At 37.4% G+C, this 27,879-nt stretch overlaps 1 protein-coding gene across 2 annotated transcripts in view; it reads right to left on the bottom strand.

Annotated features, from left to right (window-relative positions):
* The window catches only part of ARMC8 (armadillo repeat containing 8), a 105,287-nt gene that overhangs the window by 66,904 nt on the left and 10,504 nt on the right, over positions 1 to 27,879 (bottom strand). Inside the window, exon 2 of one of the 2 annotated variants that reach the window (XM_059390992.1) lies at positions 8,598 to 8,674. The exons of the other annotated variant lie outside the window; for it this stretch is intronic. Within the exon in view, the coding sequence (XP_059246975.1) occupies positions 8,598 to 8,674 (77 nt within the window). The remainder of the gene's footprint in view (positions 1 to 8,597; positions 8,675 to 27,879) is intronic. 2 annotated transcript variants of the gene reach the window in all.

Here is a 27,879-nt window from a genome sequence, read left to right as displayed (position 1 = left end):
CACAGGGGATAAGTATTAGTATTTCTTTCCTTTATGGGGATTTAGCTGAATGACGCTTACTATAAGGGTTTTAATCAAGTTCTCACAGACAACTATAAAATTATATGACATTAAAGCCGCATTCAGCAAAGCATAGTAGGTGAACTATACATCTAGGCTTCTAGATCTATACTTCTAGGATTCCTTATACAGACTTACTTCCTAATCATCAGCTTATAAACCCTATCTTAGCAGTATGACATTTATTTTCATCTTTCCTTCTCCGAATGTGTTCTGTCTATACTAATGCAGCACATCCATTTGTCTAGCAGCTATCTATTAAAAAAGAGTCTATTTTGTGCCAGGTGCCATTTTGGATGCTCTCTCTATTCTGGAGATCCCAACAGCAACATTTCGCCCAGATTTCTCTCCATTTCTTCCTTAACTAAGCAGAAATGAAGTTCCCCCACATTACCTTATAAACATACTCCAAATATCTGGAGCCATGCAAAAGTAAATGTTTTTATAGACAAAAACAAACAAAACCCCCTCCAAAACCAATTTTCCAGTTCTCCTAATAGTTTGCAAAGAAGACACGAAGGAGGCAATTCGTAGTTATAAAGTAAATGCAGACTGAAGAGAATTAATAAAATGGACCAATGTCTAAAGGAGGTAATTCTTGCTGTGACTCTAATAAATAAAATATATCGCTACATAAGGAAGAAGAGATGTTATCACCAAGCAAATAAATTCTATTCAGTTGTTACTATAAAGGGATACTAGGAGATCATTCCTATGAAACAGTTACAACTAAAAGAGATCATATTTATCACATATACCCATCTTTAGCAGATCTAAATATGGTATAGGATTCAATTTCGGAGCCAGCCAGAATGGAGCTATTCTCTCTCTCTCTCATTTCCTATCCTTTCCTCCTCATACTTTTCCCTGGCTACCTTTACTCATCTTTCAGGTCCAGCCTTAGATAATTTCACTTATCTAAGGAATTTAGATCTAATTTCACTTCACTTCCAGGAAGCTTTGCCCTGACAGCTACCAGGTCTGGGTGAGGTGTCCCAGTGGTGCTCTATGGTACTCTATCATAGCGCACACATTACTTTGTTAGGATAGAAGTCTGTTTCCTCTTGAGAGGCAAGAAAGCCAGGATGACCTGAAAATATCAGAGAACTTATTATTGCTGGATCACAAAATGCACTACAAAGAAATCTGCACTTTTGTAAAATACAAACTCAAAACTATCATCCAAGATGGGGCACAACAAAATTATGCAAAACTTATATATTGCTTTGAAATTTACAAAGCATTCCATATCCATTATGGTATGTAATCTTCATCACAACCTTGAGTAATATTAACCCTATTTTACCGATGAGGAAGCTAAGACTCAGATTTGGGGCTTTTCTCAGAGTTCCACATTAAATGACAGAGCCAGTTTCAATTCCTGTCTTTTATGCCAAGTGTTTTTTCCATTACCTCCAATATGTCAAGCATTCAGAACAAACTGATCGAAAAGAAGTGAGCTAACATATTGCCTTTTCCCTCCCATGTTTCAATTTTACACTTTACACAAAACAATAAAGCATTTCTAACTTTCAATTGAAGACATACTTTTCCCAGTAATCAAAGGAATATATCCCATATCAACCAGCTTTTAATGTTCGAGGGGGAAAATGCCCTCTTATATACTCCTGAAATTCAACAGTTAAGGTTTGAGCTCAACAATGTGTTAGGTTCTATGAAGGATATAAAAGCTCACATAATGGGTTGCTTGAAGAGTTTACAATCTCCTTGAGGAGATAAAAATAATACTAGCAATGTAAGGCAATGCTATATTATAAATCAAGTGCTTATATGGCTGAGATAAGTAAATGATTAGACAAGCTTAACAGGTTTTAAAGCAATGGTAGAACTAAATGAACCTTAGGAAATGGCCAGAATTTGGCCAGTGAATGGAAAGGGCAAATGGAAAAGCCATTCATAGAAGACTGGAATGAATTTCCAATACTAGAAATAAATACATCATGTTTCTGGGGCAGGACCAGGAGCCTGGGTTGAAAAGAAGTGTCCCTTTAAGGTGGGAACATTTAGCAGAGCATAAAGAAAAGTGATGGTAAGAAGAGACAAACTAAAGGGGAAGAATAAAAGAGCAATCGTGTTTCCATCAGAAAAAGGATATGAAGGAAGCAGTGACTGAGCAAGATAAAATGAGTATCAGATGGATGGGAATGCAGAGAATATTAGAGTCAAGAGAGGCAATTAAATGGCTAATGCCCTTCCTCTGTGGTCCCAAGATTGCCCTGGGTTTAGGATTATCACAGCATTTACTAACCAAACCATAGTGGCCTATTTAGTAATCTAATTCCTTCATTAGACTTCTGGATGCTCCAGAGCAGTGACTACATTATTCATTCTTACATACTCCCCTCACATTACAATCCTTGGGACAATGTAGGCACTCAATAAATGTTTGTTGAAGGAATTATGCAATCCATCCAGGTATCTGGTCATGTAAGACTGACTAGGATGGCAGCCACAGGAATCACTAAAACAGACGACATTCTGAGGAAGCAGTTAATAAGACGATTTGATGGGTAAACGAAATGTGATATGATACATGTCTTGAGTGATTACTTCTAGTCTCACTTCCTGAAGGGAGAGAAAACTAGGAAGCTTAGAAAATAAATCCCTTAACAAGACAAGGATCTATATTGATTTCGGATACAATGAATGATCTTTCAGGTAGGATAAAAATACCAGGTAGAAAAACTTAGAAAGTAAGCCTTGGGGATACCCCGCTCTTGGAGGATGGGAAAAGCAGCCAATATTAAGATGTGACAAAAGAGAAATTGCCACAGAACATTCTCAGCTAAAATCTAGCTAGAAACTTTCATTTGTCCACTAATAAATGGACTCAACAGGCATCTAGTTTACACAGAGACTAATCTTTCTACCTCCTTTCTTTACTCTAAAAGAGATTAATTTTCAATGTAGAAGAAGTTCAGATATTAAACCAAAATGTACAGTGGCTACCATAACTTATGTCTAAATGAGCATATTAGGATGGAGATCAAAACCAAAAGAGAAAGTTGAGGCACCTGAGGGCTAAGTTTTTTACACATCTGACTCTTCATTTCGGCTCAGGTCATGATCTCAGGGTTGTGGGATCGAGCCCTGTGTCAGGCTTCACACTGGGCATGAAGTCTGCTTAAGATTCTCTCCCTCCCTTTCCCTTTGCCCCTCCACCCACTTCTCTCCCTCTCTTAAAAAAAAAAGAAAAGAAAAATTAAAACCAAGACAGAAAGTAAACACTGCACTTTACAAGCAAAATAATAGGAAAAATTTTTTAAAGAACTGGGATCTAGACCTACTAGAGAAACAGTTTCAGTCAATCAGTCAAAACAGCATAAATTTTAAATGAAAACTTAATATCTAAAACCAGAAAATTATCTTTAAGATCATGGAATGCTAGAGTCACAAGCTAAATATCATTTTGAACCAGTATTACTTTTTACTTACCTGAGGAAGCTCCTGTTTGGAATATTGTACATTCAAACCTTGGTCTAATTGATGTGAAGTAGACAAAAAATACACTGGATACTGAAAACTACAATCTGAGTATAAAGTTTAGCCTATTTCTGAAAACTCGCTGGTCCTAAGACATCCATAAAATGAGGAGAAAATATACATTTGTGGGTAGCTAGAATAAGGCAACATGGTAAACAACTTACAAAATTATCTGGACTTAGAAAATTACAAACATACTCACTGCTCTAAAATTAGGTATGCCTTTTTAGAGAATGTAACATTCAAACATCCAAGTATAATAAGCTTTCTGCTATCTAGCATGGTTAGGGAGTGAGATATGCTCGTATTCTAAAGTTACCATTGCCACGTGTGAACTTCCAACTGTAAAAGAATTAGATAATGGTTATCTATTATCCAAACCAAAGCCATTTTTAAGATAAGGCTTTGATCCAGGAGGCATTTGAGAAATTTATACTTAACTTCCCATTTCAAGTCAACTGAGGCACATACTATGCCCTACTATATGTATAAATTGAAAAGAACTGAGAATTGATGATAATTTAGTTTTTTTTTTTTATAAACAAGTTACCCTGTTGTGTAGATTTTTGGAACGTATGTATTGTTAGATACAGTTCTACTTTGTATAAATACTACCAAGCTCAGAAATCAGAATTCTATTTAAATCTTTGTTTTATCAATGTGGGATTACAAATCACCTTATATTTTCAAAAAATGACGAGTACAATGTAGGAATTGTATTAAAATAAATGCTAAAATATTTTAGAGCATATTATTATTTTTAATACATGTAATCATTCCAAAGAGCATCAAAAATGTTATAATATGGCAGCATACAGTTAAATGTTCTACAAATATGACAAGATAGATATATACACACACTCGTATCCATACAAATATACAGCTGTTCTTGATGTTTGAAGTTAATACCACATACAAACAGCTTATCTATCTTTGTGTAAAACTGTCAATCTGATCTAATAATTTTTGGAAAAACTTGCCACCCTTTTAAACAGACTGAATTGTCTCAGAATACACAGTTTTAAACAAGACTCAGAGTTACTTCATTTCATTTGGGATATGGTCATCTTTATTTATGTTTATCTGTAACACTCTTAAAAATAACCAATAGGATTATTTATTTTGAATTATTCTAAAAATTATCCTTTAACTTAAAATTTCTCAAAACCCAAAGCTTTTGTTTTATGAAAGCTCATATTTTTAGTTCATGTAAGAGAAATGGAATCTGTCTATATTCTACTACCAAAATAAACTTACATCATCGGTACATTAAAATACTTCAGAAAATAATTTTTAGAAGTGGATACTTGGTGAAAATCCCCCAACAATTCTAAAGTACCCTCAAGAGCCTGGCTGAGTTTACCAAGAGATCCAGTCTAGTTTCCCAGTTCTATTCCACTTGGAAACTACAAAGCCAGCCACATTAACTTGTATCATCTTTTGCCCTTCAACACAGGGCCACATAGGGATATCTGCAGATCTTTTCCTGGAGAATCACTAATGTAAAAACCAGATGAGGTGCTTTAATTTATTAATTATGTTTAAAAAAAAAACACAGTATTAAGCAGCTTGGACTTTACATAAACAGTTGAAGAGTTATTCCTTCTTAACTAGGAGGTTTAACAGGATTGAGCTAACTTCACCAGGATTGAGTAACTTCACCAAAAAATATCCTGTAACTGTTTAAGGTAATATACAGATCTCCATGCTAGAGGAAGCTCAGAATTGCAATGAGGTGTAGTTTATTTGATATAGCTACTGTTTCAGTTGCAAAGGCTATAATTTATAACCTACACAATGGACCTATCTTATTCCTACCTAATGATTTTTAATTTGAAACTTTGCTCTTTTAGGATCTGATTCTGTATTCAAACCTTTGATACAATAGAATCATTTAAATTTATACCAAATAATGTACTACTAACAAAACAGTTATTTCTAAAGAACTCCTCATTCTTCAACAATTAAAATTAGGCACTTCTGTTGCTTAGCAGTATTTTTCAGTAAGGGCACATTCACTTACGTAAAATGGTCCTTTATGACATGGGTTAGCTACAAAGAAGCTCCCTATATGTATGGGTAGGACTATGGCCCTAACACGCTGAGTAGATTACAGATCATGATGAGAAGTCCTTACTTGCCTTTAATTTCTTCAATTTTGTTTTTCCTGCTGCTATGTTTTATATGTTCACAATCCTTATTAAGCAAAATCAAATTATAGTTAGAAAAATGATAAAGTTCTGTTGTTTCATACCTAAACCTAGTTGTCAATTTTTAAATGTCTTTCCAATGGGATATTTTGGACTCAAAGCTGATTACATCAACTTCTATCTTCTCCCTCAAAGTTAGTATGGTACCTTTGGTTGTTTATACTCTGTGGCTACTTCGCTTCTACCTACCTATTTTGGTCTAGTAATGGTCTTTGTAGGACTCAATGGTGTCTGTGTGATGTGTGTAAAAGAGGAAAACTGGTCAACTCTCTTATCCTAAACCTCATTTTGGTTCCTCCTTTCTGCTATCAATACTGTAGTATTCTAGTACTAGACAAGGTTACCTGAGAATGAAATGTTAAAAATATAGTTCATTTTTTATGATCTTGACTATGTACAATTAATTTTCAGACAGTGACAATGTTTAGGAAAATAATAAGTCAGAAAGAATAAATTTTTCTCTCTGGGGAAAAGGGCACTTTATCAAATCAAACTATACATATCTATATAAGGCTAGCTCTATTCTGACACAAAGTAAAAAGATTTGGAGTGATCTGTACCTTTCCGACTTCAAATAGATTTTACTATTTTAAGTAGCAATCATATTTATATGTTACCACTTGGATTCTCATCTGAATCAAGAATTCTGGCCCCTTTCCCTCATCTCCATCAGTTTAAATTGTTTCCATTTGATATTTTTTGCTTTTCTTGCTCTTCTTTGAAAAGAATCATCTCATTTTTGAAGTTGTTTTAAACTAGGATCAATAATGATTAAGCAATTCAGTGTCAATTTGTGGCTATCAACATACCAGGCACTGGATTTTATATTTCTGACTTAATTCTTACAACCTGGCAAGATGGGCATATTACTCTCCCATTACAAATGATGAAGCTGAGGCTCACGGATATTAAGGAACTTGCCCCAGCACACAGCTAAGAAAGGCCTCCAGTAGGAAATGTCAGAACCAATAATTCAATCTTTTGTTGTCCAACTCTGAAGCCCATACTCTTTGTATCCCACCACCCCTACACAAAAATCTTGCTAATCTGCCTCAGCTAACAGTTTAGTGTCCTAGACTTGATACTTTTTAAAGAGGTGCTAAAGGCCATCCAACTTCACCTTTGCTGGTTTGTTATAATACACTCTTTCCGCTGCTTTTTATGCCTTATTTATCAACTTTCTTTGGGAAATGAGAAATTCCACAAAGTGACAAGTAACACCTGAATCAGCTACTCATTTCTGATACAGGAAAAAAGACTTTCACACAGAAATCTTGATAAAATTAGCTTCTCTCCTAAACCACTCTAGCAATCATAATAAAAATAAAGATACAACATCATCTCTATCATTCATGGAACACTTAATGAGTCTAAATTAAGCTACTTATTGCGCTAAACTACTTATTGAACAATCCTAAATGATATCAAGGATTACTAACATACAAAACTGTCTGGGTGTGTGTGGGAAGTGTTTGTCTAAAGAGAAGTGTTAATTAAAACTATCCCCACAGCTAAGCTCTATGTGTAGGTACAACCCAAGCTAATTTATTTAACAGATGAATTCAATACCATTTTTTCTGGTAATAATCAAACTAGCCTACAAAGCGGCTGATTAAATCATCACAAAGTCTCCTAGTAAAGGGGACAAAGGCAGAGTCAACATAATGAGAAAACAAGAACTGTAATCTCCTGTTTCTGTACTGAGAAAATGTGAAGTAAGGCATCCAGTATGCCAGGCGGGTCTACATCCAGCTCCTCACCTTCTTTTCCAGCTCAATTTGAATAGTCAAGCAGCCTTACTCACTTTTATCTTGCCTCCACCCTACAAAATCCACATCCCCAAGACATGTCCTATATAATATGCTTTGGGGAGGGGGGCTGCTGGGGGAGTGGTGTGAATAAGAATTAGAATCGGTTGATACTTCTATAAATAAAGCATCCTCGCCTTGCCATGACTGAACAAAAGTTAAACTGGAAAGTACTATTTGGCTGATGACACTAACAGGGTAAGAGAAGAATAAAAGGACTCATGTGTGCCAATGCTATACCAAACATCCTGACTCTTTTTTGTTTCCTCCTTTGCCTGAACACAGTTTGAGCCTGTGGGTGCTCTATGTTTGCCAACCCTAAGAGGAGAGTCTTAGGCTAGACCTTCTCCTGTAGAAGTCATATGTCAAGAGCATGATAATCTGCTCTTAGGATAGAGAATTCATCTTTCAATCACCTGCAATCTTACCACACTTATCTGACTTAAGTTTTTAAAGGTATTATCACCTCAGATATCTTGCTTAAAAACGTTTCCTCTCATTAAACACCAGGGAATTTTGCAGAAAAAAATGGGTATTCAAGTTTTCAAGAATTTAAATTTCCAATAACTACTTTCTAAATTCTGAGATTTAAAACATCAGTAGGAGATTCAAGCCTTATAGTCAGTGAGTTAACCAAAAACAAAACAAAAAACCCTACTGACATATTCTCCCATCCCTTTCAAATTATAAAAGATAGTCAATTTTATTCCCTTGCTTTTGTTGGATATAAAAGTCACAAAAGCATTCTCCAAAAACATGTTTTAAAATGGTAAAACAAGTGTTCTACAAAAAAGTAAGTGAGCCATGTCAGTGAATAAGTATCAGACAACTCTTTACAGTACAATATTAAAGTCATGAATGTCAGGATCTTTCTAAAACAGAAGAAAAAAATTTTAATCCTGCATTTTCAGAATTATAATATTTGGCAAATTCAAACACAAAACCAAACAAGACTAAAAAACCAAAACAAAACAAAAAAAGACTTTTGATAGACTCTTAAATACATACTACTTACATGACACCTTGAAGAACTTTCTGGGGATCAGGGTCAAATAGCCTGTCAACATAGTGGCGACTGCTAGCTGTTACTTCCTAGAAAGTGGGGGGGAAAAATTATGACATCTGAAGCCACGCAAATCACAAATTCACAGCATCACCCAAAACATCAAGTAGCTATTTAATCTAATTTAAGGCAGGTGCATTAGAATGTCTACAAAATACTTACTGTATTAAATCATTCTGAGAGAAGCTTGTGACGAGAAATAATAAGATGGGGAAGAAAGAAAATAGCTTGTTCTCACTAAAACCATAACTAGACAGTGGTATCTTTGTGGTGAGCCTTGCAAGCTTTGCCAACAGAAGAACTGGGGATAAGTGTTAAGAAGCAGGGTAAGTTTCTTAATCAACTGTTGGATGTCACCTTCATAAGAACAATAGATAGGTATGTTGCTTCTGCTTAGTACCCATTAAAGGGAGAGAGAATCTGGTTCTCAGCAAGGAAAAAAGAGGAAGCACTTCATAAAAAGTCCAAGAGGGGTAGTCCACTTGCAAAAGGAAGACGTTCAGACTGATGGAGAGAAGCTACACTGATAGGAAGCAGACATATGCAAACATAAAAACAAGTGGTCACACTTTCTGTGAAGGAAAAGCAATTAAGAATTAGAGGGATTTAGGGGTGTCCAGGTTAAGTGTCCGATTCTTGATTTCGGCTCAGGTCATGATCTCAAGGTCCTGGGACGGAGTGCACCGCACTCCATGCTCAGGAAGGAGTCTGCTTGAGACTCCTCCTCTCCCCCCTCAAATAAATAAATCTTTAAAAAAAGGGAGAGAGATTTATGAAGTCCAACAGAACTGTCTAGTCTGAAGTGGCTGAGGCCACTTCAGACTAGATGGGGAAGAGTTAGAACTTTCAAAAAGCAAAGGGAGACACCTTTTATTTGTATTGTGGAGTTTCCTCTATTACGTTATTTTTTTTATAATACTTATTTGGGGGTAATATTTTTTATATTTAATTTTCATTGCTTTTTTAAAAAGATTTTCTTTTAGTAAGTGATCTCTAACCCGAAAGTGGGACTCAAACTCATAACCCTGAAGCCAAGTCACATGCTTTACCAACTAAACCAGCAAGGCACCACATTTTTTAAAACAAAGAACCAGAGAAAAAGAATTTTCGTCCCTTCTGTTTCTTTCTGATGCCTGCTGAAGTATCTCATGTACTTCCACCCATCTGCAATGAATTAGCATCAAGAGGAAGAAATACTGTTCCAGTTTACCCAGAACCCCTGATCAGAAACAGTTAAGTCACAAGACACAGTACCAGCTTAAACTTCTGAGTCACCAAAAGTATCTCTGGAGAAAAAGTACATAAACTCTAATTTTCTGATAATAGAATTAATTCAAAATCAAAATACCTTTTCTATTATGAGCTTGCTACCAAAATATCCTCATAGGCAACCCAAATACCTACTTTTAGTATGCACTCCATTTATAAAAAAACAAACAGGGGCAGCAAACAAGCAAAAGTAATTGAAATACTTGTGTCCAACAGGATACCATTAAAGTACCTAATAATAGGATTTGGTTTACTCAAAATAATGGAACCACAGAGTTAGAAGGATTCTTATTAAGTATTTGTCCCAATCCCTACGGCACCCAGGTGGCTCAGTCTGTTGAGCTCCGTCTTTGACTCAGGTCACGATCCTAGCATTCTGGAATTGAGGCCAGTGCCGGGCTCCCTGATCAGCAGGGAGTCTGCTTCTCCCTTTCCTTCTACCCTTTTGCCTGCTTGAACGTGCTCACTCACTCTCTCTCTCTCAAATAAATAAGTAAAATCTTTTAAAAAAAAGTTTCATAATTTAAGAAAAAAAGTATTTTAACCCAATCCCTTAGTTAACAAATGATGCCAGATTATCAAAGTTTAAGTAGGGATGCAAACAAGTAGGGATACAATCCACCAAGAAATAATATATCAAGAGCAAAATCCAGAGTAAAACTGAAAACAGTATTCCTGTCATAACAAACAGATGAGTTTCATCACTCCATTTGAATACATGGAAGTGTACACATAGTACTTTCTTCTGAGTATCTTAGACCCTTCTACCTAGGGACTGATCTTGGATTTTACTGTTCCTCTTCACACACTCTCTCACAGCTCTTTATCTCTTGCCAAAAGACACTTGGGTTTAAGACCTGAATCTTAAACAACCCAAGTTTTGCCCATTAACAGCAACTCTCTTTACTGCTCTGTAGCTGGTTCATTCAATTTTACAAGCACTGAGTACCTACTATAGGCAAGGCAGTGTGGAAGGCATTAAAGATTTTTAAATGAGTAAGGCATGGTCCCTGTCCTCAAGAATTCATTTGCTATTGTAATTATGTTTACACAATTATGTTTCCTACTAGAATACAAAGCAGAAGTATACATACTTACATACTTCTGTTTTGAAGACTCCTTAGAGGAGTTAGTTCTGGAAAACAAGTAAGGGTGCACAAGACTGGACAAGGAAAAGTGAATGTCCCAATCACAGCCAAAGCCCATAGCCCATGTGAAGCCAACACACATATATCATCAGCAAATACATACCAGTTGCTAGCACTGAGAAAGAAGGGAAGGGCAGAGGCCACCAAGAATATGTAAAACAAAAGGCTAACCAGTAGGTGGCCCATAACTGGAGTACAGATTATCTTTTGGTCAAAGTTCTAAGCTAGATGCCAAAGAATATACAAAATGATATTATGGCAGAACTTTGCATTTAAGGAGTTTACAATCTGTAAGAGGATCAAGTCATGTACATACACACACATAAAAAACAATCCTCTGAGCTGCCTAGGTAGCAGCAAGCTTAGGGGATATAGTCACTTATTCAATTTTACTCTATACTTTTGCCTAACATAAATCATTATTTGTCTATATGGGACAATTCTCGTATTTTACTGCTTCCCTTTGTAGATCACGTCCCCTTTCAGCCCTCATCTCTCTTTTTTTAAAAGGCAACCTGGAAATGTAAGAATATGAGACAGAAGGCAAATGGTATAGATAATAAACTGGTCAGGGAAAGCTTCTCTAAGATGGTGACATTTGAGCAAAGACCTGAAAAAGATGAAGGAGGAAGTCATGCAGCCACCTGGGGACAAAGCTTTTTAGGCGAAGAGAACACCAAATGCAAAGGCTCTGAAATGGGAAGTGTCTGCTGTGATCAAAGACAGAGGCCATTACAGTTGGTGCAGAATGAATGAAGGAGAAAGCTACAGAAGATAAGGTCAGAGAAGAAGGGCCAGATGCTAAAGAGCTATATTGTCTAATATGATAGCCACTGGCCTCATGTGGCTATTGGCATTTGAAATGTGGATAAGAATTGAATTTTAAATGTTTTTAACTTTAATTAATATTTTAAATTTAGAAAAACTAATATTGGATTAGTTGTTAGGAAATCTTTAAGAATGTTTAGAATTACTTGGGTATGTAAATCTGCTTGCTCAATTATAAATTTTATGAAACCTAACTGCCAAACAAGGATTTCCAATCAAAATTTGAATCCAAACTGTATAAAATACACACCAGATTTTGAAGACTTATTATAAAAAATATAATAATTCAATTAATAATTTTTATATTGAATTATACTATTGAAATAACATTTCAATACATTGGTTTAAATGAGATACATTAAGATTAATTTCATGTTTTCTTTTTACGTTCACAGCATGACTGCTAGAAAATTTAAAATTACGTGTATAGCTTGTATTATTTTTCCACTGGACAGGGCTGGCATAGAGCCCTGGCATACGGAGTCACTGTAAGGATTTTGCTTTTTATGGTTCGAGTTGGGAAGCCATTACAGTTTTGGGAAAAGAGAGACATTAACTGACTTGTTTTAAAAGGATCACTCTGGTTACAACCTTAGAACAGACTAAGGGCTGGAAGGACTAGAGGACAAAAGCAGAGAGACTAGGTAGGAGGCTGTTTCAGTATCAGAAGTGTGGTCATTTCAGAGAAATGATGGTAGTCTGGACTAGTACAAGAGCTCTGAAGGTAATACAATTCATTGATTCCAGATAAATGCTGGAAATTGAAATGACTGTCAAACTGGATATGCTGTCACAACAGATGTGAGGTGTGAAAAAAGAGAGGAGCCAAGGATAACACTTGAGGTTTTTGCCCGAGTATCTAGAAAGATTTGAGTTGTCAGTTAATGAGATGAGGAAGACTCTGAATAATACAGGTTTGAGTGAGAAGATCAAAAATGCAGTTTTGAACATGTTAGGTTTGGGAATTTTATTAGCCATCCAAGTGAGAATGTCAAATTGGCAGTTGGATACATGAATCTGGAGTTTAGGAGACAGTTGTGGGTTAGATATACTAATCAGGGAATTGTCAGCATGCGAATGGGATGAGTTCACTAAGGGAGTTCACTTTACCATGGATAAAGCAGGCCAAAAGACTGAACACCGGAACACTTGGATTAAGCAGAATAACAAGAAGCCAAATGATAGACTGTTACAAGGAGAAAGTAATCAAATATGCCAAATATTAATAAAGTATGACTAGGGCCTGATACAGAAATACGGAGATCATCAGCAACCTTGACAACAACAGTATGGGCAGAGTGGTGAAGCCAATGCCTGCTTGAAGAGGATCGCAGAGAGTATGGGAAAAGAGGAATTAGAGAAAGTTAGACAACTCTTGCAAGGAATTTCATTTTGGAAAGGAGAATGAAGGAACAGAGTAGTACCTAGAGGGAGAAGTGGAGTGCTCGCTTCAGCAGCACATACACTAAAATTGGAGGGAGAAGTGGAGTCAGGAGAGCATTTTTTAAAAGATGCAATAAATTAGAGCATACTTACTTACTGATGGAAATTTTTTTAACAGAGAAAAAACATCCTGCATTGGGGTAGGGGGAACTTTTGGAACAATGTTCATAAATAACTGAGAGGGAATGGAACTTATTGGGCAAGCAGAACATGGAAAGTACAATAATCAGAGCGAATTAAGTAGATGGTACAGCAGTAATCACTTGTGGATACTGTCTGTGATTACTCCTATTTTTACAGAGTAAAAAATGGTGAGGATGGTGGAGAGGTGGGTGGTTTGAAGAAAGGAGAAAGACAACACTGAATGGGCCAAGAAAATGTACCAGGACTGCCAGACAGCACTAGCCTTCTTGAAGTTTACTGTTATGAATTTAAAGTACGACCAGTCAGCATGGCTGTTTTTTTCCTCATCAACATTAAACTGTAAAAGTAGGCATGAAAAAGAGTTGGATTTAACCAGAGTCGGAATTTCATCACATAAGGATGACAAAGCTAGGGGAAGGGGTCAGCTCAGTTGAGTGTATATGCAGTTGTAATTTAATGATGGAGCTATTAAAGGCCAGTGAAAAAATGGTACGATTAATAGACTGAAGGTACAGTCTGTGCCCATAAAGGAGAGCAAAGCTAGCCAAGGTCAGACTGTGGCCTCTGCCTTTTGGTACAAGGCTTCAAACAAATGACCTAGCAAGCCCTTAAAACCTGGGTCTCAACTCATTTTATACATTCAAAGCTGTAATAAAACCACCACAAATGTGTATATTAAAAACCTGTGATGTTTACACTTCCTAGCACCCCCTGAAATTCTATTAGATGAAAACATATAATTCTAAGAAGAGTTGAATCCACTGTGTATGCAAACAGGTACTGATCACTCTAAAAAAAGAATCCTGAAGCAAATTTCTTCTTGTAGGAAAACAAAAACAGAAAGAGGTAATGGGTTACATTCCATTATGGAGAAATATTAATGGAAGCACTTGCCCTTTTATTAGGATTAGGCAACTTCTAAATGGCCCCCAGTGATATCTACCTCCTGGTACTTAATTCTAATGACAGAATGCAGCGAAGGTAACAGGATGTCACTTCAGTTTGGTATGTGTGTGTGAAAAGCCAGCTGCCATGCTGTGCTACGGAGGCTCATGCAGAATGGAACTGTGGAAGGCCTCCGGCCAAGAGCCAGCAAGGAACTGAAGCCCTTAGTCCAACAGCCCACATGTAACTAAATCCTGCCAACGATCATGTGAGTGAACTTGGAAATAGAGGCTCCCTCAACTGACCTTTCCAATAAAACATGGCTTGGGCTAGATGTACGTGGGTGGCTCAGTTGGTTAAGCGGCCTACACTGGATTTTGACTTAGGTCATGACCCTGGGGTCCTAGGATGGAGTCCGCCTGAAGGTTTTCTCTCTCTCTCCCTCTCCCTCTGCCCTCTCCTCCATTCATGGTCTCCCTCTCTCAAATAAATCTTAAAAAACAAAAAACAAACTAAAAAACCCCACAGAAATAAGAACAAAAACAAACAAACAAACAAACAAAAACAACATGGCTCCTGTTAAAACCCTGACTACAACCTCTCAAGAAACTTTGGGGCAGAGGTACCAGCTAAGCCACACCTGAATTCCCGACCTACAGAAACTGTGAGATAATAAACATGTTTTAAGCAGCTAAGTTTTAGAGTAATTTGTTACATAACAATATTACAGATAATGGGGCACCTTAGGTGGCTCAGCTGGTAAGTGTCTACCTTTGGCTTGGGTCATAGTCCCAGGGTCCTGGGATCGAGCCCCTACTTGCGGAAAGCCTGCTTCTCCCTCTCCCACTCCCCCTGCTTGTATTCCCTCTCTCGCTGCATCTCTCTCTGTCAAATAAATAAATAACATAACAAAAAAATAAAAAATAAAAACAATATTATAGATAACAATACAACTTCAAATTTATCATCAAAGTAGGATAATTTTAAAGAGGGAAAGAGGGCACTATTAATCATTAGCAAAAAGTAATACACATAAATGAAAAGTGCTACAAACAAATCAGGTTGTATGATCATCCTACCTTCAATTCTTCAGTAGTACAGAAGAGGAAAAAAGTTAGAGCTCAAAAAACTGGTCAGTCATCCTGAAAAGGTAAACTAAAACAGTCTTTGAATACCCTTTTGAATAAGCTATCCATGACTGGGGTGAATTAAAACCTTGCCTTTTAGGAGGAGGATCCAAGATGGCAGATTTTAGGAAGAAGGAGAACTGCAACCATTTGTACACACCTGCACCAGCCAGGGAGTCTGGGGGACACTCCAACCACCCATGCATGCCTCAGCAAATGCCAAAATCCTGAACTCATCTCTTCCCATGGACACACAATACAGCTACGAATAGACCCATTTCCCTCTTAAAAAGATTTGAAAACTAGATGAAATGCTCTTCGTAACAAAGGATAAGGCTGGGTAAGAGAGGAAGAGACACAGAATTGCAAACAAAACAAAACAAAAAACACTACCCTGGCATGGCACACAACAGGGAAGGATCTTACCAGTTAGGTGCTTCCTCCAGAGGTGGGAGGGGTTGGTGTACACATTGGGTGCCCTGGCCTCTGAGATCTATACCAGAAAGACCAGTCTCCAGAATGGCTTAGAAAACCAGTGGTGCTAATATCCAGGGGTCCCAAAGTTCTACAGGATTTTCCTTTTGAAGAGCTCATATATGGTTTCACTCTTCTAGGACCCAGCAAAATATAGCTGTTTGAGAAGCATGTAGATTATATGTGAAAGAGAATCATGTGCTGATCTAGAGGCATCAACTAGAGGGGTGAGGGACAGCTGAAGATACTCCCCAGAAGACAGAGCTGCTGGTTAACACCATTGTTGCACTCTTCCCATAGACTGCTATGCTAGCACAGGTGGGTAACCTTGGACATGGCACCCTCCCCCTGCCTTGCTGGGATGTGTCGGAGTGAGTGGTCCTGGCACTTGCCTAGGCCAGAGAGCATGGGTGGTTGGACTGCTACCCTGCTCCTTGGCTAGAGCAGGCAAGTGCAAATGGTCTCTGAGTTCTCCCACTCCCTTCTTAAAGTACACAAGTGCCAAGTGGTTGTGATATTCCCCTACCACTTAGCTGGGATGACACCAGTGGCAGTGGCATTCTCCCACTTTCAGCCTAAAGCTGGAGCACACACAAGGACATGGCACTTTCTCATAGCATTGCTGAAGCCCATGGGTAATTACAGACAAGACATTTTTCTGCTCCTTCTCTGAAGCCTGTTGAGTCTGCACCACGTACCACACTCTCTGGCTGCCTTGCTAAAGCCACATACAATCCAAACAGGGAACATCTCTTGATTCCCTGGCCCAGGTACCCAAGAGGGTTGGCTTTTCAGAGCTGTACAGTTCTGTAACAACTAGAGAGACAGCTCCTGTGGCAGGCTACCACCTCCAAGGCACTGCAGAGACAGAAGACTGAAACTCAACCTCAGTCTTCCTGTGGAAAAAAGACTATTTGCTTAGCCCAGTGCTTTAGCCTGAAGGACAGGCATCAAGTTTCCCATACACCTAGAGGCCTTCCAGGGAAACACCACACTGGTTCACTACCTTGGCTCAGCAAGACTCCCCAGGAAGGAGTTTATACATCTGTCTAGAGCCCAGACTTTTCAATTGTTGCCCTGGAGACACCTCCAGATCTTCTGGTCTGGAGGCCCTCAGGACTTATCCTAATATCAGATGAGATCAACTTTAAAACAAACACTGTAATAAGGGACAAAAAGAGGCACTACATAATAATTAAGAGGTCAATCCAATAAGAAAGTAAACCATTTATAAATACACATGCACCCAACAGAGAAGCTCAAAAATACATACATCAAATACAGACATAAAAGGAGAAATTGACAGCAATACAATACTGGTAGGGGATTTTTAACAACCCAGCTTACATCACTGATCACCCAGACAGAAAAATCAGTAACAAAACATTGGTCTTAAATGACATATTGGACCAGATGGACTTTAAATAGACACATTCAGAACATTCCATCCAAAAGCAGCAGAATACACATTCCTCTCAGGTGCACATGGAATATTTTTCAAGATAGATCACATGTTAGGCTATACTACAAGTCTCAGTATCAGGAAGACTGAAACCATAGGAAGCATCTTTTCTGACCAAAATGGTATGAAACTAGAAAACAATTACAAGGAAAAAACTAGAAGAACTACAAATACATGGGGATTAAACATGTCACTGAACAACTACAGAGAAGAAATTAAAAAATACCTGCAGACAAATGTAAGCAGAAATGCAACATATCAAAATCTGAGACGCAGCAAAAGCAGGTCTAAGAGGAAAGTTCATAACAATACAGGACTATCTCAAGAAACAAGAGAAATCTCAACCAAACAATTTAACTTTACATTAAAGAAATTAGAAAAAGAACAAAGCCCAAAGTTAGCATAAGGAAGGAAATAATAAAGATCAGAGTGGAAATAAATAAAACAAAAACTTAAAGATAATAGAAAAGGTCAATGGGAGGAGGGAAGCAAGATGGAGGGGAGGAGCAGGGGACCTCGCCTGGACTGGTCCCCTGAGCTCAGCTGGATATCTACCAAACCATCCTGAACACCAATGAAATCAGTATGAGATTGGTGACTTCAGACTGCTCCAGATTTTCCTTGGGTGCATTTTGCCTGGGTCGTGGTTGATATTTTGGGCTCTGTACATTCCCTCAACCATCTCTCAATGGAATGACTAGGAGGGGGAACTCCCAACAAAGAAAAGAACTACAGACAATGGCCTCTGCCATAGACTTAATGGATATGGATATAAGAAGATGTCAGAAAAAGGCTTCAGAGTAACATTTATAAAGTTGCTATTTAGTCTTGAGAAAAGTACTGGCAAAAATATAGAATCTCTAAGAGCAGAATTGAGAGAAGATCTCACCAAACTTAAAAATGCTATGAAGGCGATGCAATTTAAAATGGATACTCTGAATGCCGGGTAAATGAAAAAGAAGAATGAATTAGTGATCTAGAAGATAAGCTGATAGAAAGGAAGGAAGACAAGAAGGATAGGGATAAAGTACAAGCTCATAAGATCATACTTAGAGAGATCAAAGATGCCATGAAATGTTCCAAAATCAGAATTATTGGGATCCCTGAGGGGGGTGGAGAGAGAGAGAGGACTAGAAGGTATACTTGAGCAAATCATAACTGAGAACTTCCCTAATCTGGGGAAGGAAACAAACATCCATGACCAAGAGGCAGAGAGGACTCCTCCCAGAATAAATAAAAATAGACCAATACCCTGGTACATAACAGTAAACCTGCTAATCTTACAGCCAAGAAAGTTACCTGAGAGCAGCTAGGGGTAAGAGATTTCCTACCTATGGTGGGAGGACCATCAGAATAACATTAGATCTGTCCAAAGAGACCTGGCAAGCCAGAAAGGGCTGGCAAGACATAATCAGGATACTAAATGAGAAGAACATGCAACCAAGAATACTTTACCGACCAAGGCTGTCATTCAGAATGGATGGAGAGAAAAAGAGCTTCCAGGACAGGCAGAAAGTGAAAGAATATGTGACCACAAAGTCAGAAATAATTAAGGGGGGGGGGTTCTATAAAAGAAAAAAGACCCCAAGAGTAGTATCTAGAAAGTAACAGAGACAATCTATAGAAAAAGGGACTTTACAGGCAATATGATGGCACTAAATTCATATCTTTCAAAAGTTACTCTCAATGTGAATAGCCCAAATGCTCCCATGAAATGGCACAGGGTTTCACACTGGATAAAAAGACAGGACCATCTATATGCTGCCTACGATAGACTCATTTTGAACCTAAAGACACCTCGAGATTGAAAGTAAGGGGATGGAGAAATATTTATGATGCAAATGGATCTCAAAAGAAAGCTGGGGTAGCAATTCTCATATCAGACAAATTGGATTTTTAAACCAAAGACTGTAGTAAGGACCAATTTTTAAACTAAAGACTGTAAAGGAACACTGTATCATACTTAAAGGGTCTATCTCACAAGAAAATCTAACAATTTAAAGTGTCTATGAACCCAACATGAGAGCACCCAACTACATAAGCCAACTATTAACCAAAATAAAGAATCATATTGATAATAATACATTAAAAGTAGGAGACCTCAACATTCCACTCTCAGCAATGGACAGGTCATCCAAGTAGAAGATCAATAAAGAAACAAGAGCTTTGAATGACACATTGGACCAGATGGACTTTGTTTTAGGGTGGAATGTTTCCACCCTAAAACAACAGAATACTTATTCTGTTCGAATGCACATGGAATTTTCTCCAGATTAGATCACATACTTGGTCACAAATCAGGTCTCAACCTATACCAAAAGACTGAGATTATTCCCTGCATGTTATCAGACCACAATGCCTTGAAATTGGAAATCAATCGCAAGAAAAAATTTCGAAGGAATTCAAACATGTGGAAGTTAAAGAGCATCCTACTAAAGAATGACTGGGTCAACCAAGAAATTAAGGAAGAACTTAAATAATTCATAGACACTAAAGAGAATGACAACACATCAGTCCAGAACCTATGGCATACTACAAAGGCTGTCCTTTCAGCAATGTGGCAGGATACAAATCAAAACCACAATGAGATATCACCTTACACCAGTTAAAATGGCAAAAATTAATAAGACAGGAAACAATAGGTGTTGGTGAGGATGTGAAGAAAGGGGAACCCTCTTACACTGTTAAGGGGAATGCAAGCTGGTATAGCCACTCTGGAAAACAGGATGGAGTTTTCTCAAGACATTAAAAAGAGAGCTACCCTATCACCCAGCAATTTCATTACTAGGTATTTACCCTAAAGATACAGGTGTAGTGAAAAGAGGGGCCATATGTATGCCAATGTTCATAGCAGCAATGTCCACTGTGGAACAACAGCCACTGTGGAAGAAGCCAAGAGGTCGTTCAACAGATGAATGGATAAAAAAGATGTAGTTCATATATACAATGGAATACTACTCAGCCATCGGAAAGAATGAATACCTACCATTTGCATTGACATGGATAGAACTGGAGGGGATTATGCTAAGTCAAATAAGTTAAGCAGAGAAACACAATTATCATATGGTTTCACTCATATGTGGAATATAAGGAATAGTGCAGAGAACCACAGGGGAAGGGATGGAAAACTGAAGGGGAAGAAACTGGAGAGGGAGATGAACCATGAGAGACTATGGACTCTGGGAAACAAACCGACGGTTTCAGTGGGGAAGGTGTGGGGGGATGGAGTCACCGGGTGATGGGCATTAAGGAAGGCACGTTTTGTGATAAGCACTGGGTGTTATACTCAACTAATGAATCACTGAATAGTACATCAACAACTAATGATGTACTATACAGTGGCTAGCTAACTGAACATAATGAAAAAAAAAAGTGAAAAAACAGTCAATGAAATTAAGAGCCAGTTCTTTGAAAAGAGAAACAAAATGGACAAACTTGCAGTTAGACACACCAAGGAAAAAAAGAGAAAACACAAAATTAGAAATGAAAGAAGAGACGTTATGAATGATAACACAGAAATATGAAATCATGAGACTATGTATAATTATGTGCCAACAAATTAAACAACACAGAAGAAATGGATCAATTACTAGAAATTTAAAATCTTCCGAGACTGAATCATGAAGAAACAAAATCAGAATAGACCGATTACTAGTAAGAACATTCAGTCAGTAGTCAAAAACATCCCAAAAAACAAAAGTCCATGACCAGACAGCTTTATTGGTGAATTCCAGAAGATTTAATTCAAAGATTTAAGGTGATCCTTCTCAAACTCCTTCAAAGAATACAGGAGGTGGAAATGCTTCCAAACTCATTTTATGAGGCAGGCATTACCCTGATACCAAAACCAGAAAAGGATACCACAATAAAAGAAAATTACAGGCCAACATCCCTGATGAACATAGATGCAATAATCCTGAACAAAATATTACCAAGCTGACCTCTACAATGTATTAAAAGGATCATACATCATGATCAAGTGGGATTTACTCAAGGGATGCAAGGATGGTTCAACATCCAACAAGCAATCAATGTCATACACATTAACAAAATTAAAGAAAAAATTACATGATCGTCTCAATAGATGCAGAAAAAGCATTTGACAAAATTCAACATCCATTAAAAAAAAAACAAAAACCTCACTAAGTGGGTATAGAAGAAACATACTTCAAAATAATAAAGGCCATACATGACAAACCCACAGCTAATACGCTCAACAGTGAAAATCTGAAAGCCTTTTCACTAATATCAGGAACAAGACAAGGAAGCCCACTCTTTCCGCTTGTATTCAACACAGTACTGGAAGCCCTTGCCACAGCAATTAGGCAAGAAAAAGGAAAGGCATAATATTGGAAAGGAAAAATTCAGTCACTATTTGCCAGTGATATATACAGAACATCCATAGATCCCACCAAAAAACTATGAAAACTAATAAAAGAATTCAATAAACTTGCAGGATATAAAATTAATACACAAAAACTAATAATGAACTATCAGAAAGTGAAGTTGAGAAAACAATCACATTTATAATTACAACAAAAAGAATAAAATGCCTAGGAATAAACTTAACCAAGATGGTAAAAGACCCATACACTAAAAATTATAGGACACTGGGAAAAGAAACTGAAGACACCAATAAATGGAAAATTTTCTGTGTCCATAAAGTGGAAAAATCAGTATTGTTAAAATAACCACACCATCAGAAGCAATCTACAGATTCAATTCAATCTCTTAAAATTCCAATGACATTTTTCATAGAATGAGAATAAGTCTAAAATTTATATGGAACCACAAAAGACCTGGAATAGCCAAAACAACCTTAAGAGGAAAAAAAAAAACAAAACTAAGCCGGGGTATCGTGCTCCCTGGTTTCAAATTATACTACAAAGCTATAGTAATCAAAATAGTATGGTAATGTCAAAACACACATGTAGATCAAAGAACAGAGTAGAGAGCTCAGAAATAAGCCCAATTATAAATAGTGAACTAACTTACAACAAAGGAGTCAAGAATGGGAAAGGACAATGGGAAAGGATGGTTTTTAAATTATGTTGGAAAAACTGAATAGCTACAATGAAAAATAATTAAATTGGACAACTATTTTACACTACTTATATAAAAACAACTTTAAATAGAGGTGCCTGGGTGGCTCAGGTCATGATCCCAAAGTCCTGGATCAAGCTCTGAATCAGGCTCCCTGCTCAGCGAGAAGCTGCTTCTCTCTCCCCCACTCCTCCTGCTTGTGTTCCCCCTCTGTCTCTCTGTCAAATAAATAAATAAAATCTTAAAAAAAAAAAAAAAACTTTAAAAGGATTGAAAACTTCAATGTACAACCTAAAACCATAAAACTCCTATAAGAAAACATAGGCAGGGCGCCTGGGTGGCTCAGTGGGTTAAGCCACTGCCTTCGGCTCAGGTCATGATCCTAGGGTCCTGGGATCAAGTTCCGCATAGGACTCTCTGCTCAGCAGGGAGCCTGCTCCCTGCCCCACCATCTCTCTGTCTCTCTGCCTGTGATCTCTCTGTCAAATAAATAAATAAAATCTTAAAAAAAAAAAAAAAGAAAAAGAAAACATAGGCAGTAAGCTCCTTGACAATGGTCTTGGCAATGTTTTCTAGCAATAGAAACAAAAGCAAAAGTAAACAAATATGAATACAGCATATTAAAAAGCTTCTGCAGAGCAAAAAAACCCACTCAAAAAAAAATAACAAAAAAATCCCACAAAAAACAAAAAGGCAATAAATAAGAGGAGATACTGGCAAATTATATATCCTATCAGGGGTTCATATCAAATATATATACAAAGAACTCAAATAACCCAGTAACCAAAAAAAAATCCAATTTAAAAAATGGACAGAGGATCTGAATAGACATTTTTCTAATAATACATAGAGATGGCCAATAGATATATGAAAAGATGCTCAAAATCATTAATCATCAGGGAAATGCAAATCAAAACTACAATGAGATATAACCTTACAGCTGTGAGAATGGCTATGATAAAAAAAAAAAAAAAACCCACAAGAAATAACAAGTGTGGGCAAGCTGTGGAGAAAAGGGAATCCTCATGTACTGCTAAAAATATAAATTGAGCAGGCACTACAGAAAACGATATAAAGGTTCTTCAAAAACACTAAAAATAGAGCTACCACATAATCCAGCAATTCCACTATTGGGTATCTAGCTAAGGATATCAAAAATACTAATTCAGAGAGATATATGCACCCTTATGTGCAAGGCAGAAGTATTTACAATGCCAAAGTATGAAAAAAACCTACATGTCCATTAATGTACTAATGGATAAAGAAAATGCAGCATGTATAACTTGATCCTTATACAACAGTCTGAATTTCACAGGTCCACTTACGTGCCGAATTTTTATAGTACTATAAATGTATTTTCTTCCTTCTGGTTTTAATATTTTCTTTTTCTCTAGCTTACTTTATCATAAGAATACAGTATCTAATATATACAATATATGTGATATTTGGCTGCTTATGTTATCAGTAAGTCTTCTGTTCAAACATAGGTTAGTAGTAGTAAAGTTTGGAGTTTAAAGTAATATATGGATTTTTGACTGCATGGGGGGGGATCAGTGTCCTAATCCTCATGATGTTCAAGGGTGGACAGTATACACTCTGAAGTATTACTCAGACATAAAAGAGAATGAAATCATGGCATTTGTGACAACATGGATGGACCCTGAAGGTACGATGCCAAGTGAGATAAGTCTGATTGAGAAAGATAAATAATTCATGTTTTCATTCATATATGGAATCTAAAAAACAAAAACAAAATGAAATCCAGACTCACAGATAGAAGAGATTAATGGGGGGGTGGTGGAAGCAGGCCAAATGGATGAGGGGAATCAATAAATACATAGTTCCAGTAATAAAATATATGGCATGGGATGTAATGTACAGAATGGAACATGGGAAACAGAGTCAGTAACCCTGTACTAACTTTGTAAGGGGATAAATGGTAACTAGATATATTTTGGTGACAATTTCACAACACATAGAAATGTCAAATCAGTATGTTGTACCCCCTGAAACTAATATTATACTGTATACCAATTATACCTCAATAAATGAAAATAAACAAATCCCTGTCATTCGGAAGAAAAAAAAAAAAAAAAACACCACATTCTTAAAAAAGGGTTTGAATGCCAAATTACTAAATCCCAGACTTGCCATGAATGGGATTTAACTTAAAAATTAAGAGCTATAACCTAAAGCAATCTACACATTTAGTGCAATTCCTATCAAAATACCATCCATTTTTTTCAAAGAAATGGAACAAATAATCCTAAAATTTATATGGAACCAGAAAAGACCTCGAGTAGCCAAAGGAATATTGAAAAAGAAAGCCAAAGTTGGTGGCATCACAATTCCAGACTTCAAGCTGTATTACAAAGCTGTCATCAAGACAGCATGGTACTGGCACAAAAACAGACACATACATCAATGGAACAGAATAGAGAGCCCAGAAATAAACCCTCAACTCTACAGTCAACTAATCTTCGACAAAGCAGGCAAGAATGTCCAATGGAAAAAAGACAGCCTCTTCAATAAATGGTGCTGGGAAAATTGCACAGCCATATGCAGAAAAATGAAATTGGACCATTTCCTTACACCACACACGAAAATAAGACTCAAAATGGATGAAGGACCTCAATGTGAGAAAGGAATCCATCAAAATCCTTGAGGAGAACACAGGCAGCAACCTCTTCGACCTCAGCCACAGCAACGTCTTCCTAGGAACATCACCAAGGGCAAGGGAAACAAGGGCAAAAATGAACTATTGGGATTTCATCAAGATCAAAAGCTTTTGCACAGCAAAGGAAACAGTTAACAAAATCAAAAGACAACTGACAGAATGGGAGAAGATATTTGCAAACGACCTATCAGATAAAGGGCTAGTGTCCAAAATCTATAGAGAACCTAGCAAACTCAACACCCAAAGAACAAAGAATCCAATCGAGAAATGGGCAGAAGACATGAACAGACATTTCTGCAAAGAAGACATCCAGATGGCCAACAGACACATGAAAAAGTGCTCCACATCACTTGGCATCAGGGAAATACAAATCAAAACCACAACGAGCCATCACCTCACACCAGTCAGAATGGCTAAAATTAGCAAGTCAGGAAATGACAGATGCTGGCGAGGATGCGGAGAAAGGGGAACCCTCCTACACTGTTGGTGGGAATGCAAGCTGGTGCAGCCACTCTGGGAAACAGCAAGGAGGTTCCTCAAAATGTTGAAAGTAGAACTACCCTATGACCCAGCAATTGCACTACTGGGTATTTACCCTAAAGATACAAACGTAGTGATCCAAAGGGGCACGTGCATCCGAATGTTTATAGCAGCAATGTCTACAATAGCCAAACTATGGAACGAACCTAGATGTCCATCAACAGATGAATGGATAAAGAAGAGGTGGTATATATACACAATGGAATACTATGCAGCCATCAAAAGAAATGAAATCTTGCCATTTGCGACAACGTGGATGGAGCCAGAGGGTATCATGCTTAGCAAAATAAGTCAATCAGAGAAAGACAACTCTCATATGATCTCCCTGATATGAGGAAGTGGAGATACAACATGGGGGGGTTAAGGGAGTAGGAGAAGAATAAATGAAACAAGATGGGATTGGGAGGGAGACAAACCATAAGTGACTCTTAATCTCACAAAACAAACTGAGGGTTGCTGGGGGGAGGGGGAGGAAGCGGGGGGGGTGTGGTTATGGACATTGGGGAGGCTATGTGCTATGGTGAGTGCTGTGAAGTGTGTAAACCTGGTGATTCACAGATCTGTACCCCTGGGGATAAAAATATATGTTTATAAAAAATAAAAAATTAAAAAAAAAAACAGATGTTACCTAAAGAATAGAAAAATAATAAATGCTTCCAGGGATACTGCCAAAAAAAAAAAAAATTAATCAAGAACTATGACCTAATATACTAAACAATACTAAAAATAAATAAATAATTAATTAAATTTTTAAAAAAAGACAAGAAAAAAAATTAAGAGTTATAAAAGTGTGCAACTGCTGTTTTAAAACTTGAAGTACGGGGCACCTGGGTGGCTCAGTGGGTTAAGCCTCTGTCTTTGGCTCAGGTCATGATCCCAGCGTCCTGGGATCGAACTCCACATCAGGCTCTCTGCTCTGCAGGGAGCGTGCTTCCCCCCCCTCCCCACCTGCTTGGGATCTCTGTCTGTCAAATAAATAAATAAAATCTTTTAAAAATTAAATTAAATTAACTGCTAGACAATTCTTTCCTAGCTTTGAGGGGAAAAAAAAATCCATCCATCTCGGACAATACACAAAAATAAAATCATCAACAAAGACTGGCTTTTTCCTTGCAGGTAACTATCATACCCTTCCTATTTTTCCAAGATTCCCACTTGCCTCCAAAAGGAAGAGAAATGAGAAGAAAATGCCCATGCACTATTCAAATCTTGGTGTTCTGTTGTTTTTCTTTTACTTTTTGAATTCTAGTAAACTTCTGGCCTCATTAGAACTAAATCAGATTCTCGGGGTACCTGGGTGGCTCAGATGGTTAAGCATCTGCCTTTGGCTCAGGTCATGATCCCACAGTCTTGGTATCAAGCCAAGGTTGGTATCAGGCTCCCCACTCAATGGGGGTCAGCTTCTCCCTTTCCCTCTGACCCTCCACTGCTCATGCCCTGTCTCTGTCTCTCTCAAATGAATAAATTAAATCTTTAAAAAAAAATCAGATTCTCATTCAAATTCTTTCAAACCTGTCACATTGGATTTTTGCAACTATTTTAATCCTTTTTTAAATTTTTTTATTTTTATCCTTTATATTTTCTATCATGGGATTCGTACCTTAGTGTTTCTAGAGGTTTACAGCATCGTCTCTCTCCATATTAAGCAAAGCCCTATTTTTTTTGCAGCCTCTAGCAAATTTGGAAGGCTTATAAAATAGCACTTCAGTTTGGGTGGATTCTATCTGTATAGAATGTAACATAATTATGACAGCTGAGACTCCTAGAATATAATTAGGTTTAAATTTCATAAACACAATCTGAAAATACTTAAATACATAATTTTTAACATAACTACCTGGGTAAGAGGTAACCCTGAACTCTCAATAAATAAGACTCAAAATCGGAATTTACATGTTAAGAAAACACTTTAAAATGGTAAATCAGTGCTCAGAGTTTGAAAATAAAATTCTAAAATGTAAGGCTGTGCACACAGTTTTGTTTTTTTTTTTTAAGATTTTATTTATTTATTTGACAGAGAGAGATCACAAGTAGGCAGAGAGGCAGGCAGAAAGAGAGGAGGAAGGGCGCCTGGGTGGCTCAATGGGTTGGGCCGCTGCTTTTGGCTCAGGTCATGATCTCAGGGTCCTGGGATCGAGTCCCGCATCGGGCTCTCTGCTCAGCAGGGAGCCTGCTTCCCTCTCTCTCTCTCTCT

The sequence above is a fragment of the Mustela nigripes genome, chromosome 2 (assembly GCF_022355385.1).
Source record: "Mustela nigripes isolate SB6536 chromosome 2, MUSNIG.SB6536, whole genome shotgun sequence".
NCBI lineage: Eukaryota > Metazoa > Chordata > Mammalia > Carnivora > Mustelidae > Mustela > Mustela nigripes.
This window is presented reverse-complemented; position numbering and strand designations above follow the sequence as displayed.